This window comes from Diospyros lotus, chromosome 10 (genome assembly GCF_014633365.1).
Source record: "Diospyros lotus cultivar Yz01 chromosome 10, ASM1463336v1, whole genome shotgun sequence".
In the NCBI taxonomy this organism is placed as follows: domain Eukaryota; kingdom Viridiplantae; phylum Streptophyta; class Magnoliopsida; order Ericales; family Ebenaceae; genus Diospyros; species Diospyros lotus.
Window position 1 is genome coordinate 31,832,036 of NC_068347.1, and position 18,415 is coordinate 31,850,450.

The window sequence follows — 18,415 nt, forward strand, 5'->3', positions numbered from 1 at the left end:
TAAATCACTAGTTTGTCCTAAATTAAGATAATCTAAATTAAGACAATATTTTAACATTTTGTTAAACTTAAGGAAGTGGTTTTTTGATTAATTAATAACAATAAGAATGGACAATGGAAGGTGGAAGGATAATAGTTTAATATATTAAATAAATAGTTAATAATAATAATATTAACAAATGAAAAAGGGTGGGTGGCGGACACGGGCGAAGAAGCGCGCCAATGTCGCTTCGGTCAGGATTTTGAGCTGCAAAAATTCCCCTAAACATCTCTCTTTCTCTCATCGAATTGCTTCTCTTCAGATTCAACAATTCTACGCATTTCATTGTTCAATTCTCATAAGAATCTCAGAACTCAATTCTCAATTCGCTTTGGTAGAGAGATCAGAGGCTTCTTAATTTGCTTTCGGAAATCGCCGAATTGTGTCCGAAACGGGAGTGAGTTCGTGTTTGCGTTGGCGTTTGCGGGGGAATGGCAAATTGATGATAGGCGAAATAACAGAAGAGTGTTTGGGGGATCTATGAAGACTGTCCGGATGGTTGAGACGATTTGGAGGCTTCTCGAGCTTTGGACCCTCCCTAAGCTTTGTTTCACATGGAATGGCACATCCTCTTGTTAGCCAGGCCAAACCTGAGCGTGACATCAATCAGGTCTCTCTCTCTCTCTCTCTATATATATATATATATATATGTATATTTATTATATGTAAACGCATACTCATTAATCCGTCTCAGTAGATGAGGTTCCTGTCAGTAAGCTAAGATCATGCAACTTTAGAGAAACTACTTTCGGGTTTTGAAACTCAGGTTATAATCGAGCAACTTTAAAGGCTGTATTATCGACTTAATTACGTACCCTCTTTTCGTACACGTTTATATTTAATTGAATTTTGGTTAAGGGGAATAATCTCCTTTAAATACTTCAACACAAATGCACACATTAAGCATAAAAGTACAAAGTTGTCAAAGAGGAAACGTTATAGTAGATGCAGTTAGTAGGTTCATTACGTTTTATGCTTGATTAAATGAACACTGGGGTGATTTGGTTAACATGCTTAGAAGAGGGGAATGCAAAACTGGTGTTCTCTCTTTATGGTAGGGTATTGATAAGCAGGTTTAATTATAATATTTGTTTTAGTTCCCAAGAGAATAACAAAACTAAAGGGTGGCAGTGGCAGATATTTTTTGCAGTGTTATACCATATTTGAAGCCAGCTGTTCCAATTCAGTGTGTTTAAGAAGGCTAAGCAGAATGTTGCAAAATAATCCGAGGAACATGCAAACTAATCAGACACAGTGGTAAAATTGGAAATTGAAGATGAAACCATCACTAAGATTGTACGGCATTAAGAAGAAATTTGGATGGGAGGGGGGAAGGGCGGAGGAATGAACTTCATAAATCCTAATTCTAGAAAATGGGAAGGTTGACACCATAATTTTAATGGAAGATGGTGGTAGTTTGAGCATTGGATGACATTAGCAGATGGGTTAATTTCTTTTTATAGTTGTAGGGAAGTGGCTTGAGTGGCTGAATTTGAATATGGCACTAGTCCGAATATAAGTATCATGACAAAAAGTGAAGGTTATAAGGTTCATGCCAATGAAGGTGATGAAAGGGAGTATGTTGCATAAAAGGGAGAACCACAGTTAGATATAGATAATTGTTATGTACTTTCGTTACTTGTATTTGTAATAACTTTCATGTTATTTTAAACACAACGAGAAGGAAAGGTACTGAGATGTATTGTGGGAAAAGACAATGCATAACGTGGTGCTTGAATAGACAATTATACAGGAGAGATGTTAAGGGAATAGTAGATTGGGAATTTTTTTCTTTTTCTTTTTGGTTTCCTTTTTGGAAACTTATGGAAAGTTTTGAACTTTGAATGCTAGAGTGCTATACATCAAGTCAAGGTGGGAATAATGCTTTGCAAGAATAAAATAAAATTAGCGGAAACAAAAATCCTACAGATTGTCTCACCTCTTTAAAGCAGAAGGCCCCATCCAGTAGACTTAATTTTGCAAAATTGCATCTGCCACGTAATTCTGATAAAGAATTTTAAGATTTTATAAAAATGACATTTTTCAAGTCATAAAAGTAAATTATGCCGATGCTTTGACCATGCAAATAGTTGGGTACCTATGGTTAGAATCACCCTGTTAAACCTACAGTTCTAGCATCCAAAATTTAAGCCCAATAGATTGACATGGGGCCTGTGGATTATACTTAGGGAAATTCTCTTTGTATCCATACGTTTTACTTTCTGTAACCCACTTTTAATATTCTTAAAATATCCTGAGATAAAAACTCATATTTGCCCTTCATTTAAATATTTAACGCTCAACCACCCATCAGTACTCTTCAAACGCGTGCACTCACTTTCTCGATCATTATCGCCACAACCACTTTCTCACGCACAACTGAACATCGCGCAACCATTATTATTCAACACTGAGCAGCAGCCACTATTATTGAACACCAAACATTGCTAAGTCGAGTTCTCATCGCCATAGCCATTACTATCAGTGATGGATGATTATTATTTGCAAATGTTTAGTAGAGTTTGACAAAGAAGATAACGAGTATTCATGTTTCGGGCAGAAAAAACATAATTTATAACATCTATGACGAGTTTAATCACATAATTTATATATACATACATGACTGATGAATTAAAAAATAAGATTAATTAAAAAATAAAAAATACACTGCCTTGGAGGCTAGGGGATGCCTCGAACCTTGGGGTTCGGGGCTTGGGGGATGCCCCGAACCCAGAGATTCGGGCGATTTGGGATTCCCCAAACCCCGAAGTTCGGAAAACCCCTAGCCGCCTGAACCCCAGCGTTATGTGTGTTTGAGGAACCCCGAATCTCAGGTTTCGATAAGCACCCCAAATCCATAGATTCAGGAAAAATAAATTCTCCCGAACCTATGAATTCGGAAAAAACCATTTTTCCCGAAATCATAAATTCGGGGGAATTGCATTCTCCTGAACGTGCAATTCTCCCGAACCCATAGGTTCGGGAGAATGCAATTCTCCCTAATCCAATTATATAATATTATACTATATAATATGTATATAGAATGCAATGGCATCCATTCTCCCGAACTCATGGGTTCGGGAGAATGGATACTATTATTACATATTATATTATTATATAGTATATATATTATATGTATATTATATTATTATATATATTATAACTATATACATATATATATAATGATTTTGTATATAAATTATTCCAAATTATTGTCTTTCGGATCTTTGGATTAATATTATATTTATTTTTTTTAATTAATGTTACTTTAATCTTAATTTTTCTTTTGAGTTAATTTTAATTTTTGATACCAATAAATCAACCTAATCTAATCCAAATTTCACTGTGCAAAATTAGGTAAGTTCGGTTTTAATTTTGTACATCATTTACTTTCATATTTTATATCATTGGTATCATTACTTTCATATTTTTCGAGAAACCCTTACTCCCGAAAGACGAGATTCGGGGAACCCCATACCCCCCGAATCTCGTTGTTCGGGGGGTTAGGGGTTCCCCGAACACCGCTGTTCGGGGAACCCCTAACCCCCCGAACAACGAGATTCGGGGGGTATGGGGTTCCCCGAATCTCACCTTTCAGGGAAGCCCTCACTCCCCGAACAACGAGATTTGGGGGTATGAGGTTTCCCAAATCTCGCAGGTTCGGGGAATCCCTTACCCCCCGAAGGAGGGACATTACCTATTTCTGAGATTTCGGGGAACTCCAATGAAAAAGGTGGGCGATGCAAGCGAAGTGGGCAACGACGAGAGGTCGGTGGTGGTCTAAAGAAAAAGAAGAAGAAGAACAGGGTTTGATGCGCGAAGAAGGAGAACAGGAAGAAGACCAGGGTTTGATGAAAAGAAGAACAACTTGGATGCGCTAGGGTGTGTTTTTTGAGGGATGAGTGTTTAGAGGATATATTTGGTATATAAATGGTTAAACAAAGTAATAAATATGGCTACGAATAGTAAAATTTAATATTTTACGTGGAGTGATTACGAAAAACAAAATTTATGATTGCAAATAGAGTTTCCCTTGTACATATAACCTCATTGAGTTCCAAAATGCTAAGGCTGTGCTACCTTCGGTTATTCATAATGATTGCTTTTCTATTTCTTTTATTTATTTTAGAGGCCCATAAACAAAACAAAAAAGTATCTCGAGCTTTCTTCACCTTTTAGTTCTGGGCTTGTGTGCTGAAACCTTGTACTGCTGAATATGATAGTTTTCTTTTTCTATGGTTAAACCTGGCAATGAATGATAATAAGAGATTAAAAAAAGCTATGGCTAAGTTGCACGATGGTCAGATAGAAGAGAGACATGAGAGAAATATCTTAAATAGGCACAAGATAGTCATTTTCACTGTTTCTATACACTTCAAATTATAGAAAACAAAGATGTCCAGAGGACTATGCTTTTCCTTACAAGAGGTATGACAGACACCTCTAACAATCTCTCGCTTAAAGCTTAACTCATGCAGAACTGATAGCATTAAAGTTGGTCTCATAAGTTCTTTAATATATTGCATCTTTTTGTCACAGTTTATTTGTTCACAATTTAATTAAATACAAATATGTGTGATCATCTTCATTTATTTATTTATTTATTTTTTTGGAAGGCACTCATTACTTTGAAAAAAGGTACTCAGTTAATTAAGTACAGCAGGAAGGGGAAGCCTAAGTTTTGTCCATTCAGAATTTCTCCGGTAAGATCATCTTTCTCTTGCTTGATATACACAAACCAATTCAATTGTTAATGTAGGAATGACCATATGACATAATTGTCCAGAAACTTCCTCAAAAACTTAAACTTCTAAAATGGTACTCTTTGACTGTTGTAGATTTAAATGGTATGAGTTATAAGTGCCTTACAGAAGATATGACCATTCATAGAGATGATTGGTGAGTTAGAACTCATGTAATGGACCCCACCTAGTGGAATTATTGCTTGATATCTTGTTGTTGTTGTGTGTGTATCTGTGTGTGTGTGTGTTTTCTGTAGTAGATTTACTTTATTGCAGTATGTTTCCACGAAAAACTGATATGTGATTTGGACACAGGCAAACAAGCCCAGATTATGTATATAAAACGACATTAACTGGCAACAAACCAATAACAGAACTTTATTCAAGTTTTTATTTGCAACTCCAATTCATCATACATACAAATTACCATCAGATTTTCCCTTGTGGAAAACGGGAATCTGGGTATGCGTAAAAGAATCAAAAAGAATGGAAAAGGAAAAAAAAAAAGTATATATAGATAAAACATGCATAATGTAAACAAAGCATAAAACAAAACTGATTTTCAGTAGACATGATGCTCACATGCTGCAAAATAAGTGACAACAATTTTTAAATTTAACTCACTCAGTTAATTTTGAATGTATTTTTGTAATGGAAAATTCACGACTTTCAGTCTCTGCTGGGAATAGGAAGATTGAGCATTTAACAGAGATGCTAGTATTTTTGTCTCAGCTGTGTCAGGGGTGTGCTCCAACAGAGTCATAATTTCAATCCAGAGGAAGATATCTTCTTGTTAAAAAATGGGGCTTCTCATCCATGGTCAAGTGGGCACTGGGTAACTGTAGGTAGATCTTGGTTGGTTGTAATGTTCAAACTTTGTCTAGCAAAACGTAAGTCATGTAAAATAGTATTGCCATGCTAATACTTGGTTTTTTTACTCCTCATGTATAGAGATAAATCTTTGCCACGAATTCTCTTTAGTTCATAAATTTTTAGAAGTTCCACAAATGTTATTATTATCATCAATTCAGTCATCATAATCCTCATCATTGTTGTACACATTGATCAGATTGTAAGATTGTTAGCCAAATTGATGTCAATTTCTCAAATGGCTCTCTCAATTTCTATAGAAATCTTCATTTGATTTAATGAACTTACCTTTTATTTTATACTTTATTTTTTCCTTTTTTGTGTTCTAGCTGTGCAAAGATGCAAATTGGTTGAGACCATTGTTGCTAGAATAGGAAGCAGAAATACGAGTGGATATGGGAAATGCACTCAGAGAATATAGAGGAAATGAGAAATGTGGGAATAAACAATTAAGAATCAAATCAGAAATTTATTAGAAATTTTATTTAAAAACTTTTGCAATACTAACCTGAAACTTTAGGGAATCTTATTATGAACTTATTATAAAAGTTTTTATAAATGCTTTAATAAATCATAATGGATATTCATATGAAATAGGACTTAGTAAATCAAGTTCTCAAATAATTTGTAGAGTTTGTCTGTGAGCTTACCTTGAGTTCTTCATTGCTATCACCTTCGACATTTCCCTAAATCTTTTCAAAAAAATTTCAGAGCTTGCACCCATCCTGATGCTCATTTATGTAAAACCATGTTTTGTCATCCATGTTGGGTTTCCTGGTAAGTATTTGTCAAACACCGCATCTTGGTAACTTTACTATAAAAAAAAATTTCAACATTTGTCCAAAGAACAGAGTATGTTTTTCATTTTGTACCTCTTCAAGTGCACCATGTAAGGTAATGTTAGGTTTCCTGGATTAAAGTGCCTTTTATGTTCCGGCATATATATCCATCAGATCTTTAAAGCCAAAGAAGTAAGTAGCTAATTAATTTAGTGGAACCCATCCTTAGTTTTTTGACTAAGGGGAGCACCATATTTTAGTTTGAAGTTTTAACATCTGAATATGTGCCTCCCTCTAGCACTCATCCAGGCCAATCAAACACTGTACCTGAGAGTTGATCCTCTGTTAATAAAAATATCAAGCACTGGAAATTGGAAGAATATTAGTTAAAGAATTATTATGTAAATATTTTTGTGATTTTCACAAATGAAAATCTTGCTTATAAATCATGATTTTTGCCTCAAAATAAGACATGCTGGTAATTTTCTGATGGTGATGGACTTTTCTCATAAAAAATATAGTTTTGAGTCTATTTAGGACAAAGCTCCTAAGATCCTCCTGGATAATCAATATAGAAATTAATCTTTCTATTGTTTTTTGTATAACTTGTATGCATATACCCTTGTAATTTTCCATTCTAACAACTACTACCATAAACAGATATTCAAAGATTGATCTGATAAGTAACGGAGTGTCTAACCATATTATTGAAAAGAAGTTTTCTCCCAAACTTATTAATTTGTAGAAACCATTTAATTAATGTGGCTCTTGTTGAAGCAAGATGACAAATAAAGAAGAGAAGAATGTCTCCTTGACTGTATATTATTTATCCACAGCATTTAGTTTCAAAACCACAGCCAGCGAGACATCGTACTGATCAGGATTGTAGCCCTTCTTCTACGGTCAAAGTGAAGTGAATATAATGCTTGTCTCCAAAATAAAAAATATTACAAAGAAAAACTTATATTTTGCATGTTCAGGCCCGAAAATGTGCAATTTAACTTGTCATACCTTTGTCTTTTTCCATTCTTCTTTTCCCCTATAAATCACCTGTGGGATTATAGCACCTTAGTTTACAGAACAAAGGCCCAAATTTTAGCAGTTATCCAATTCTAGTATCTTATCCATCTACTTTCTATTGAAACAAGTTGTTAACTCGAATCTTACTGCTTATAAAGATCCAAATTAGTGAAATATGGTGTCACAATTATTGGTCCTGAAAAATTCTGGGTGTATATTCTGTAGATGGTCATAATCAGTGCTACAGAGGAGAACTGGCGGATTACCTACCTTTTATAACATGTCCTCACTGCAATAGTTAATTCATTTCATTCTTTTAATAGAGCTTGATGAAATGGAAACTTACTTTTATACTTGATAACAACAACACACCAGGCCTTATTTCCACTGGGTAGGGTTGTCTGCATGCATGTTAGCTCACCAATCATCTCTATCAATGACCTTATCTTCTATAAGCTCATTATAGCCCATGTTATGTTTAAGAGTTCCCCACTATATTTTCTTGCTCTTTCATTCCATCCATTCTTTTTTACAGGAGCATTTATTGATCTTACTTCTCATGCAATCAAACCATTTTAATTGTGTTTCCCATATCTTATATCTTATAGGAGCCACTCCAACCTTCTTGTGGATAATCTTATTTTTAATCCTTTCATTTCTTGTATAGCTGCACATCCATGGTAACATCCCCATCCCCATCATGCTCATCTTATCCTTTATAGGAGCCACTACGAGACCTTATTATTGAATATGGATAACCTCGTTTCTAGTTCTGTCTTTTCTTATATACCCACACATCCACCATAACATCCTCATCTTTGTTATGCTCACATTTTGAATATATTGGCGTTTTGTTGCCCAACATCCTGTACAATACAATGGAGGCCTTATGATGACTTTTGTACTTAATACCTGTATATTTTAATTTGGATACTGAATTTCATGCATGCACATCCAACTTTATTTACAGTGGGAATACTTGATGGATGCTCTCAGAAATTGGCTGTTAACAATGTTACTGGCTATCTTCTCTAAAGAGAAAGAAAAAACAGGCTATCTTACACATATATTTTGAGTCTTTTGAGACCCAACATGATGTTTAGTTATGTCAACATGGTTTAAATTTGTGAGACCCTCTTGGTATGCCATATTTCCTTGCGTGGTTGAAGTTTAGGTGGACTTATTTAAATGCGCATACATATGTAGTTACTCAATCACTATGTTCTTTATATAAGGTACACCTGCTTCATTTTCCCCTTGAAAATCATGACATTTAAACCAGTAACACCAAGAGCAATAATTCCTTTGTATATGCAGGATGAGACGACATTAATCTGGTACTCCAATGGACATGAAAGAAATCTGAACTTGTCTTCTGTTTCACGGATTATCCCTGGACAGAGAACTGTAAGTTATGAGGTCCTTTTAGGGGGTGAATTCATATTTTCCCAGAGTTCATTTGACCTGCTTTTCCATATGATGGTGCAATGGTTTTGTTGAGAAGTAGCAAGATATAGTAGGATTGATTTTTTTTTTTTTTTTGCCAAGTCATTGAAAATTTTAGTTGTTAAATATTGCTACAGGCTGTGTTTAGAAGATATTTGCGCCCTGAAAAGGAGTACTTGTCATTTTCACTGCTATATAATAATGGTGAAAGGTCTCTTGACCTGGTGAGTAAAAGTAATTAGTTATTATATTTTCAATACTTCCAGAGCAATTGACTTTCCACGATGAGAAGTTTCAGTGCATCCTTTACCTCTAAAGTTTTCAAACTCTGCAGATCTGCAAAGACAAAGTTGAAGCAGATGTGTGGCTAGCAGGCCTTAAGGCTTTAATATCTACTGGTCAAAATCGTAGACGTACTCAAAGTGATATATCTGATGTAAGTTATTGGTCCTAATTCAGCGGCTAGTAGTCAAAATGGTATTTCTGATATAAGTTCTTTATCTTAACTCTGCGGCTTGAAGTGGCAAGTCATATTTTACCTTGAGGTATCTTAATTCATCCATTTCTAATGATAATTGATGTCATGTTACACAATTCACCATTTTTGGTTGCTCAATCACTTAAAGTTATTTTAATGCAATTTGTTACTAGCATTGCAAGAAAATGATTGTTAATAGAAACTTGTTTTCTAAATAAATATCCTGCACCTTGAATGCTGTTTCACACTGAAAATTATCTACTTGATTTGTTGCCTAAAATGTTGTTAAACCTAAAAACGTTCAGTCTTCAGTTTCCATATTTATCAGTGTTTATACATGGATTACAATAATAGGCTGGCAATAAATCTGTAAAAATTATTGATTTAGGAAGCTATGTTTTCAAATATGATGAGAATTTCATGAAATACAAAATATCAATGATGTATGCATGCGAATTCATACTTACTTTTGTCATTTCTTCTATGTTAGTATCTTCACAGAAGCTGTTGGACTTCTACTGTTTGAGCCAGTATACTCAAATTCATAAAATCCGGAATTTTTAGCATTACATGCAAGAAAATTCTGAATTAGTTTTACCCTTCACCAGTATATGTGCAAGCCAGTTGGACCTGTATAGTTCAAGACAGTGTAGTTTGAATCACTTACTCACATTTTACAGGTAAACAGAGGTTTAAAGTTCTTTTTGTCATCAATTTGGCATCTGCAAAAGCAATAGAATAGATTCTAGGACAAAATCCTTCATCTCCTCCAAAGATTATCTATGGTATGTCACTTGTTCCAGAACCAATAACATCATCGAGTAGTTTACATTATGTGTAAGACTTGCATTGTTTGATTTCTTTGCAATTAAGCTTCCAGGAAAATTTAGATATTATTAAATGATGAACTCCATGCATGTTCAGTTGTGTATATGTATACAATTTTATGTAACTTTATCTCAAAATGGTTTATCTTATCAAGTATTTGGAGTTTCAGGTAACTATCCTTCATAAAGCATACTATTGAATTGGTTGTTGAGTGCAAATATGGTGTAGATTTGACTTAAATGTGATTCCCCCCACTTCTGCAGTCCCAAAGATTCTTGTATATTGGATCGTGTTGATATCCTTATGACCAAGACAACATTTATTGAAGTGTGAAAAAGTCAGTAGTAGTATAATCTATGTACCACAGTTCCCCGTATCCTTATTCAAGACAAAATTGATAGTGGTTCCTAAAATTCATTATTTCTTTACTCTACCCACAGCTACACATTAGTGGAACACTAGAGTTCACATCAAGTATTGCCCGGGGCAGGGTGTCTGTTGATTCTAGTTCTGCTGAGACTTCTTTGTATTTACCAAGCTCAGATGTGGGGTTTGAACATGCAAATATGCAAGTAAGAACAAGCATTGGAGATGGTTTCCGACTTAGTGTTTCAAGCACACCTAGCTGTTCAAGTCAAGGATCTGGACCAGATGACATAGAGTCCTTAGGCGATGTCTATGTCTGGGGAGAGCTTTGCTGCGACACGGTAGATGGATCTATAAGTCCATATCCTACCAAAAATGATGTGCTGATTCCTAAACTACTGGAGTCTAACGTAGTTCTTGATGTTCACCAAATAGCTTGTGGTGTTCGCCATCTTGCTCTTGTCACGAGGCAAGGTGAGGTTTTCACCTGGGGAGAGGAATCTGAGGGCAGACTTGGTCATGGAATTGAAAAGAATTTTAGTCGTCCTCGTCTTGTTGAATTTCTGGCAGTTATTAATGTCGATTTTGTGGCATGTGGTGAATATCACACGTGTGCAGTATCTACCTCTGGCGATCTGTATACCTGGGGCGATGGTGCACATAATGCTGGACTTCTTGGTCATGGCACAGATGTCAGCCACTGGGTACCCAAGAGAGTTTCTGGTGCCCTCGAAGGAATTCATATTTTATCTGTAGCATGCGGCACATGGCATTCGGCGATGATAACTACTAATGGTAAGCTGTTCACATTTGGTGATGGAACATTTGGTGCCTTAGGCCATAGTGACCGAGAAAGCGTCTCTTTCCCAAAGGAAGTTCAATTATTGAGCGGATTAAAGACTACTAAAGTTGCATGTGGAATGTGGCACACTGCGGCCATTGTGGAGGTTATGGGCCACGCAGGAGTTGGTGGTACATCAAGGAAGTTGTTCACTTGGGGCGATGGTGATAAAAATCGATTGGGTCATGGCAGCAAGTTATCGCGTTTAGTTCCAACCTGTGTCTCTGCCCTTATTGAATACAACATCCATCAAATAGCTTGTGGGCATGCTATTACTCTTGCCCTTACAACATCTGGGCATATATTCACCATGGGCAGTACTGCGTATGGTCAACTTGGCAATCCACAATCTGATGGATCGGTACCTTGCTTAGTACAAGATAAATTGGTAGGTGAATTCATAGAAGAAATATCATGCGGTGCATGTCATGTTGCTGTGCTTACTTCAAGAAGTGAAGTTTTTACGTGGGGAAGCGGTGCCAATGGAAGATTGGGACACGGGGACACTGAGGATCGGAAGACTCCAACTTTGGTTGAAGCACTGAAGGATAAACATGTGAAGAGCATATCGTGCGGATCAAATTACACTGCAAGTATATGCATTCACAAATGGGTATCTGGAGCAGACCAATCAGTCTGCACCGGTTGCCGGCAAGCATTTGGTTTCACTAGAAAGAGGCACAATTGCTATAACTGTGGACTGGTACATTGCCACGCTTGCAGCTCCAGAAAAGCTTTAAAAGCAGCATTGGCTCCAACACCAGGCAAACCTCATCGTGTCTGTGACTCTTGCTATGCTAAACTAAAATCTTCTGAGTCCGGCAACGCCTCTAATTATAATAGGAAAATTTCTGCTCCCCATCGCCCGGTAGACACCAGGGAGAGGTTAGACAGAGAGGTAAGAGCTTCAAGGATTTTGCTCTCTCCTACCACAGAACCAGTTAAATACCTCGAGGTCAAGTCAACAAAGCCCGGAACCAAGTCTACTTCCTACTCTATGGTCCGAGCTTCCCAAGTTCCGTCACTTTTACAACTGAAGGACATTGCATTTCCAAGTTCATTAAGTGCTCTTCAATATGCTTTCAAGCCTGTTGCCTCATCTCCAGCTCAGCCTCAGACTCAGCCTCAGTTGGCAGTCAATTCAAGATCCTCTTCACCATTCTCAAGGAGACCAAGTCCCCCGCGCTCTCCAACTCCTGTTTTCTCGAGGGGTATGATTGATGGTCTTAAGAAGACCAATGATCTGCTGAGCCAAGAAGTGACAAAATTGCAAAACCAGGTACTATGCTTTCATTCCTTATTCCCATTCTAACATGCGGGATTGCATCCTCCTAATTCATTGGCATAAATATCTGAAATTAAAAACATCCCTTTGAGAAGATTTTACTTACTTTTATGTTTCCTGACTTCAGATTAGAAATTTGAAGCAGAAATCTGAGGTCCAGGATGTGGAGATTCAAAAACTAAAGAAACATGTGCAAAAAGCTACTTCCTTGGCTGCACAGGAATCTTCCAAATGTTCAGTAGCAAAGGAAGTTATCAAGTCTGTAGCAGCTCAGGTGCTCTTACTAATCCCTTTATCACCAGTTTCTTGGTATTTCTTTCTTGGTGTCCTCTGCGTTGATGATGGAAACCCTAACAATCCATATTCCCATTATACCAGATGGACAATTGTTGCAGATGAGCTTACACATTCCTAACCTTCATCTGTTTCTATTCTGGAAAGACTGTTTATCATAAGTAAGAACCACATTCTGTAAATGGAATTGCCTTTATATATTAAAATAAATTAACACAAGGAACCAGAAAGCATGAAAAAGAAAATCTTTGCAAATGGCATGATTTTGTCTAGAAAAACAATTCCATTAGTCTATATACGCACACGTTAATTCACTGCAAGCATATAATATAGAAATTGCTTAATTATATTTTTTCAAATTTTCAAAGGAAAAAAAAAAGAAAAAGAAAAAGGAAAAGAAAGAAGGGAACATGAAAAGAACCCACTAGTCTCCTTCTGTTTGTTTCTTATGTGAGGTTGTTTTAGTATTATCTGTCTCTCTGATTCTACAAGCACAAGAGATATTCATGTTTATTGTCCTCAGAAGTGCGACTTTGAACCTTGGTTATCAAACTTAGCAGGGCCAGTGACAATTTCCCTTGCGTGCTTTGGCAATTTTAGCAAAGGCTGGTCAACCAGGATCAGTCAAATCAACGTGGATAGTTCCAAATGTCTCATTTTGTAGTATTAATGAAAATTGTGGATTAGGAAACTTGAATTCAGAAGCTCAACAATGAAGTAGAAAGCCAAACAAGTGCAGCTTTTCACAGCTTTTGGTTCTAGACGATTTTATTATTATCATTATTATTTAAGAAGCAGGCATTCATGCACCAGCAAACATAGTCATTTGCATTTTAGTGCAACAAAATTTATTTCTCGTATGGGGGAATGTGATCAAGGTGCTTCTTATGCTCCAAGTCCGCATGGACATATAGGCCGCATTGTAGAATTTGACCCATTACAACTTGAATTATTATATGGCTGGCTCTTGTCCTAACACTATACCTCTCTATAAACTGATTCCATATGGATGGGTGGTCTATTACTGGTAGAAGATCATCTTGTTATGAGCCATACACTGTACCATCTGGTAAGTCGGGAAAATCTCCCCTATAGGTTATGTGGTTTCTGCACATGAAACTAAAATAGCTTCTCTAGATAAAAGAGTTCGTGGAAGATTATACCGGTTCCTTCCGACTTGGAAAACTTCCTTCACTTCTGTTGAGCCACCTGGGAAAGCTCATTTTCCTGCATTTTGCATATCAGATGATATCTAGGTTAAATATGTAAAGTCATTTTACAAATATTTCAGATCCATGGTTGAACTAGTCTTTTATCTCAAGTCTTTGGTAACTGGCACACGGAAACAAGAGAAGTTACACTCTTTACTTTTCATTAGGAAATCCATGATGCCTTGATAATTCATCGCCATCATCATCGTAAGCCTCAATCCCAAAAGGCAGCTTTAGCTACATGAATTTAACTCTCCAATCAGTTCTGTCCATAATTATATCTTCTATAAGGTCATCATATCCTTTATCATGTCACTATCATGACATTAAATTAGTCTTTTTATCTCAAGTCTCTAGTACCTAGATAGATTAATACAAGAGAGTTAAACTAGGTATTCTGTTGCATTATGGAATCTATGATATCTAAAGTGAGAATTATATTGTATCCTTCACAGACAATTCAGTATCTTCTATCTTCTGCAGTTTGATTCTAAGTTCTATACACCTATCATGCATAAGTATCATGCATACCTAAACTATGTGACCAAATATACAAACTAGTGATGTGCCATGAAAATGCTGGGACTTTGAATCCCCCATTGGCTAGAAGCAAAATGCAACCCCCCTTGGTCTCAAATACCCTTTGGGGTTTGTTGTAATAGTTGTCTTGGAGTATTTGATTAATATTATAAATGCAAAGTTTTTCCTTATTTTCTCTTTTCTAGTTGAGGATTCCTGGAGTGTGAGAGTTTTTGCATCCATGAGTTGGCCTCTTAAGGTGGTCATTTTGGCTAATATTTGTTGTAGTGGGGTTAGTTACCTTGCCAAAATTGGCACCCTTGTCATAGTGGGGTTGTCAACTTGACCAAGATCGACACCTTTGTCATGGAGGGGTTATTAACTTTGCCAAGGTGAACACCCTCTTAAGACACTCCTACATCAAGTGATCTAGCAACCATGGAGCAGATTTGATGAGGGGAGGAAAAAAGCAATGGTTGATGCATGCAATAATCCCTTCCCTTATTTTTCTCCAGAATTCTACATCATTTGCTTTAGTAGTATTATGAAATCACTGGCAACAACAATCTCCTAACTCGTGTGCTTTCTCACATAGTACCTGATTTTTCCTACACTCCGGCATGTGGCCTGCTGCTGGCATAAGTTTAATATTGCCGGACTTTGTTGGGGGAAAATTTAAGTTAGGTTGCAATTTTTATATAGGGAAAAGCCATATAGCAGATGGCACCAGTTTCTTACAGTTTCACTGATTGGTATATTATGCTTATAAGCCTGTATTGATTCAGCTTTTTATGTCCTTCAGTTGAAGGAAATGATGGGGAAGTTCCCTCCTGAGATATCAAACAGTGAAACCTTCAAAGACATGCATTCTCAAGTTGAAGCTTTTTTAAGTACAAATACAACTCCTTTCTCTGAATCTCACTCCTCACCAGCAGACTTGGTGCATGAGGAACGAAATCAGCCTGGCAGAACTAACTTGGTTGATGAGACGACTAACACACAATATCATAGGACAGAAGATCATATTTATGCTACAGGAGTTAGAGATGTACCACTGAACACTGAAGATACTTCACGGGCTAGTAATCGATCATCTGATAATAGAGCAAATGAACAAGGCAATGGCAGCAGCTCAAGATCACCTAAATCTTCCAAGACTGAAGGACGAAGAGAAGTTATTGAACAATTTGAACCTGGTGTTTATGTAACTCTTGTTCAACTTCAAAATGGTGCAAAGCTCTTCAAGCAAGTTAAATTCAGGTACTTACATAAACTATTAATTACTTTTCTCCCCTTTTATTTGTTTCTTTTGTGAAGATGTTAAAGATCACACCTACAAGCAAAAAGACACTCAGAAGAAATGTAAAACATGTATATATACATGCACACAACTTACAAACATGACCCTAACAATTGCTATGCGATCTTGGCATTTTAACGGTCAGTTAAATCTTGAAGAAGGTGTTAATGTGTTCTGTCAGAGAAATAATGCTATTTGATATAATTGGTAATAAAAAAAATACCAAAATTATTCCTTTATTACAGTACTTACAGTCATAAAATGGAATTTTCACTTAAAGTACAAACAAACAAAAATTTCTAAAGGTGTAGTAGAAGTGAATGTTATTACCATAGCGTCTCATCTTCAGTAGTTTGGATCAGGACAGTCCAGGGACATAGCCTGATTTTGCATCTTTTTACGTGGGAATTTTCTTTGCTGTTCACCCCTTGATTGTAGACAAATAAATTTTGCATCTCTCATGTATGTTATGCTCAAGTGTGTCGACTCGCTCACATGCTCGTTTGTAGTGTATCATGGCTCACTGGAAAACTTGACCCAAGTTAAGCCCACTCGTTAAACCCCCCCACCATGCTTTCCAAGATTCAAGAATTTAAGAAAATGATTGAAAGAAAAAAAGAACAGAAACAGATTAGCAGAATTAGTTATAAAACAACAGATACTGATTGAGCTGGTATTCTTTGAGCGTAATGTAGATAATTATGTTAATTCACTTTTTATATACCAGAAATATTTTGTAAGTTTCTCGACAAAAGTTGAAAACTAAACAGATAATAAGATAAAAATCTAAACTTGATGCTAGCATAAGTATTTTCCGTAACTTCTGTGTATTAATTTAGTTGTTACCAACTTTAATTTCTTCTTCTGTACCATAATCTGTAATTTCATGCTTCAAACAGTAAATTTCTGCTTTCTGAATTAGTTATAAGGTGGACATATACATTTGCATATCTTTTATTGCCTCATCAAGCTAGTAGAACAGCAATAAAGACTTGTTAACATTCTCCAAGATGACACTCCCATTGCTGGGTATAACAACTAGGGTTCCTGTACTCACCCAGATAATTGCTTGGTACTAGTCCCAATTCCAGTCTAAGTACTTTCGCCTGAAATGAAACAGTGGGTTATGTAAGTAGTTCTTTAACAATGTGGATTCAGATAAGGCTTATTTCCAACTTCCCCTGGTTAGTGTGTTTAGTGAAATAAATAAAGCAATTTGTGTCATCTTAAGCTAGGAATTGAACTGTTGATGCTTGTGCCTTTTTTCCATTTTCGCAAATCTTAGTTGACAGCTGTAGCTGTACTTCAATTTCAATATTCAATTTTATGAAGCTTGTGTAACAACATCATTGCCACAAGAAATAAAAGGTGGTGATGGGGAAATAATCCAGCTTTTCTCTTACCTATTCCAGCATTTCTCTCATTACTTCCTGGAATTTGTATTATATGATTCTACAGCAAAAGAAGGTTTGCTGAGCAGGAGGCAGAAGAATGGTGGAAGGAAAATAAAGACAGGCTGCTTAGAAAGTACAGCCATCCTGTGGCTAATAATGCTCCAACTGGATCATCCGAAACTCCGAAGGCTGCCGAGAAGAATAACGAGGTGACACCATCCTGAACTTGGTTTTGTTTCTTAGTCCCCGAGTACCAGAATGAAGAAGCTGCAAGTAGGAACAAGTATCAGCTCTTACATTATGCAGTGGAAGTTGAAGGGCTACTGCTTCGGGAAACAGATTAGAGAACTTACTTTTGCAGAGTAGAATTCCACGATAGAACTTTCCTTAAAATAAAACTATGAAGTTTCATATTCATAGAAGAGAAGTTTTACCACAAGATTAAATGTGAGATGCATGGGACAGGGGGAGGTTACCTGTAATTTTGACATTTCTTTGATAATTTATATTTCTCTCCAGATGTGTTGTCTCCAGAGTCTGATAGTTGTATTCTAAGTTGTACAGCAAGTTAATTTGCTACGACAAACAACTTTGTAACTTGTAGAGCTATACTTCTGATGTTGAATCTTTTGTAGTGCATGGAAGTTCATTTGTTTATTTTCCCACCTCGTATCTACGAGATCAAACTGGCCTTACAAAAAAATACGGCTTTGGATAAGATTAGGCGGTTAGAATCCATATATGTTGCCGATCCCCTTCAATGCCATTTAAATTCAAATAAGTTTTATTTTTGTTTTTGTTTTTGTTATCTATATCAACTTATAAGGTTTAGATAAGTTTTGCCAGTTTGATGTAGTGTTTAACGACTTTATATTAAACTAAAATACATTATGTTTAGGATGAAGATATAAAAATACTCCTATATTTTATTAAAAAAAATCGTGGCACCCTGAACTTTTAAAACATTCCATTAGACACTTCAATTCTAAAAAATTAAGTTGTT

General features: G+C 36.1%; 1 protein-coding gene across 2 annotated transcripts; it reads left to right on the plus strand.

Moving 5' to 3' along the window:
• The first annotated feature begins 229 nt into the window (after nucleotides 1–229).
• On the plus strand, nucleotides 230–18,071 carry LOC127810924 (PH, RCC1 and FYVE domains-containing protein 1). Of its 2 annotated transcripts, XM_052350535.1 has the most exons (9): nucleotides 230–649; nucleotides 4,656–4,742; nucleotides 8,768–8,857; nucleotides 9,034–9,120; nucleotides 9,231–9,332; nucleotides 10,643–12,688; nucleotides 12,822–12,968; nucleotides 15,521–15,978; nucleotides 17,477–18,071. In XM_052350535.1, the coding sequence occupies exons 1-9, from the start codon at nucleotides 599–601 to the stop codon at nucleotides 17,634–17,636; spliced, it is 3,228 nt and encodes a 1,075-aa protein (XP_052206495.1). In that variant the 5' UTR covers nucleotides 230–598; the 3' UTR covers nucleotides 17,637–18,071. The 2 variants fall into 2 exon arrangements, with proteins under 2 accessions (XP_052206495.1, XP_052206496.1); XM_052350536.1 differs by lacking the exons at nucleotides 230–649; nucleotides 4,656–4,742; nucleotides 8,768–8,857; nucleotides 9,034–9,120; nucleotides 9,231–9,332 and adding an exon at nucleotides 10,055–10,159.
• The last annotated feature ends 344 nt before the right edge of the window (nucleotides 18,072–18,415 follow it).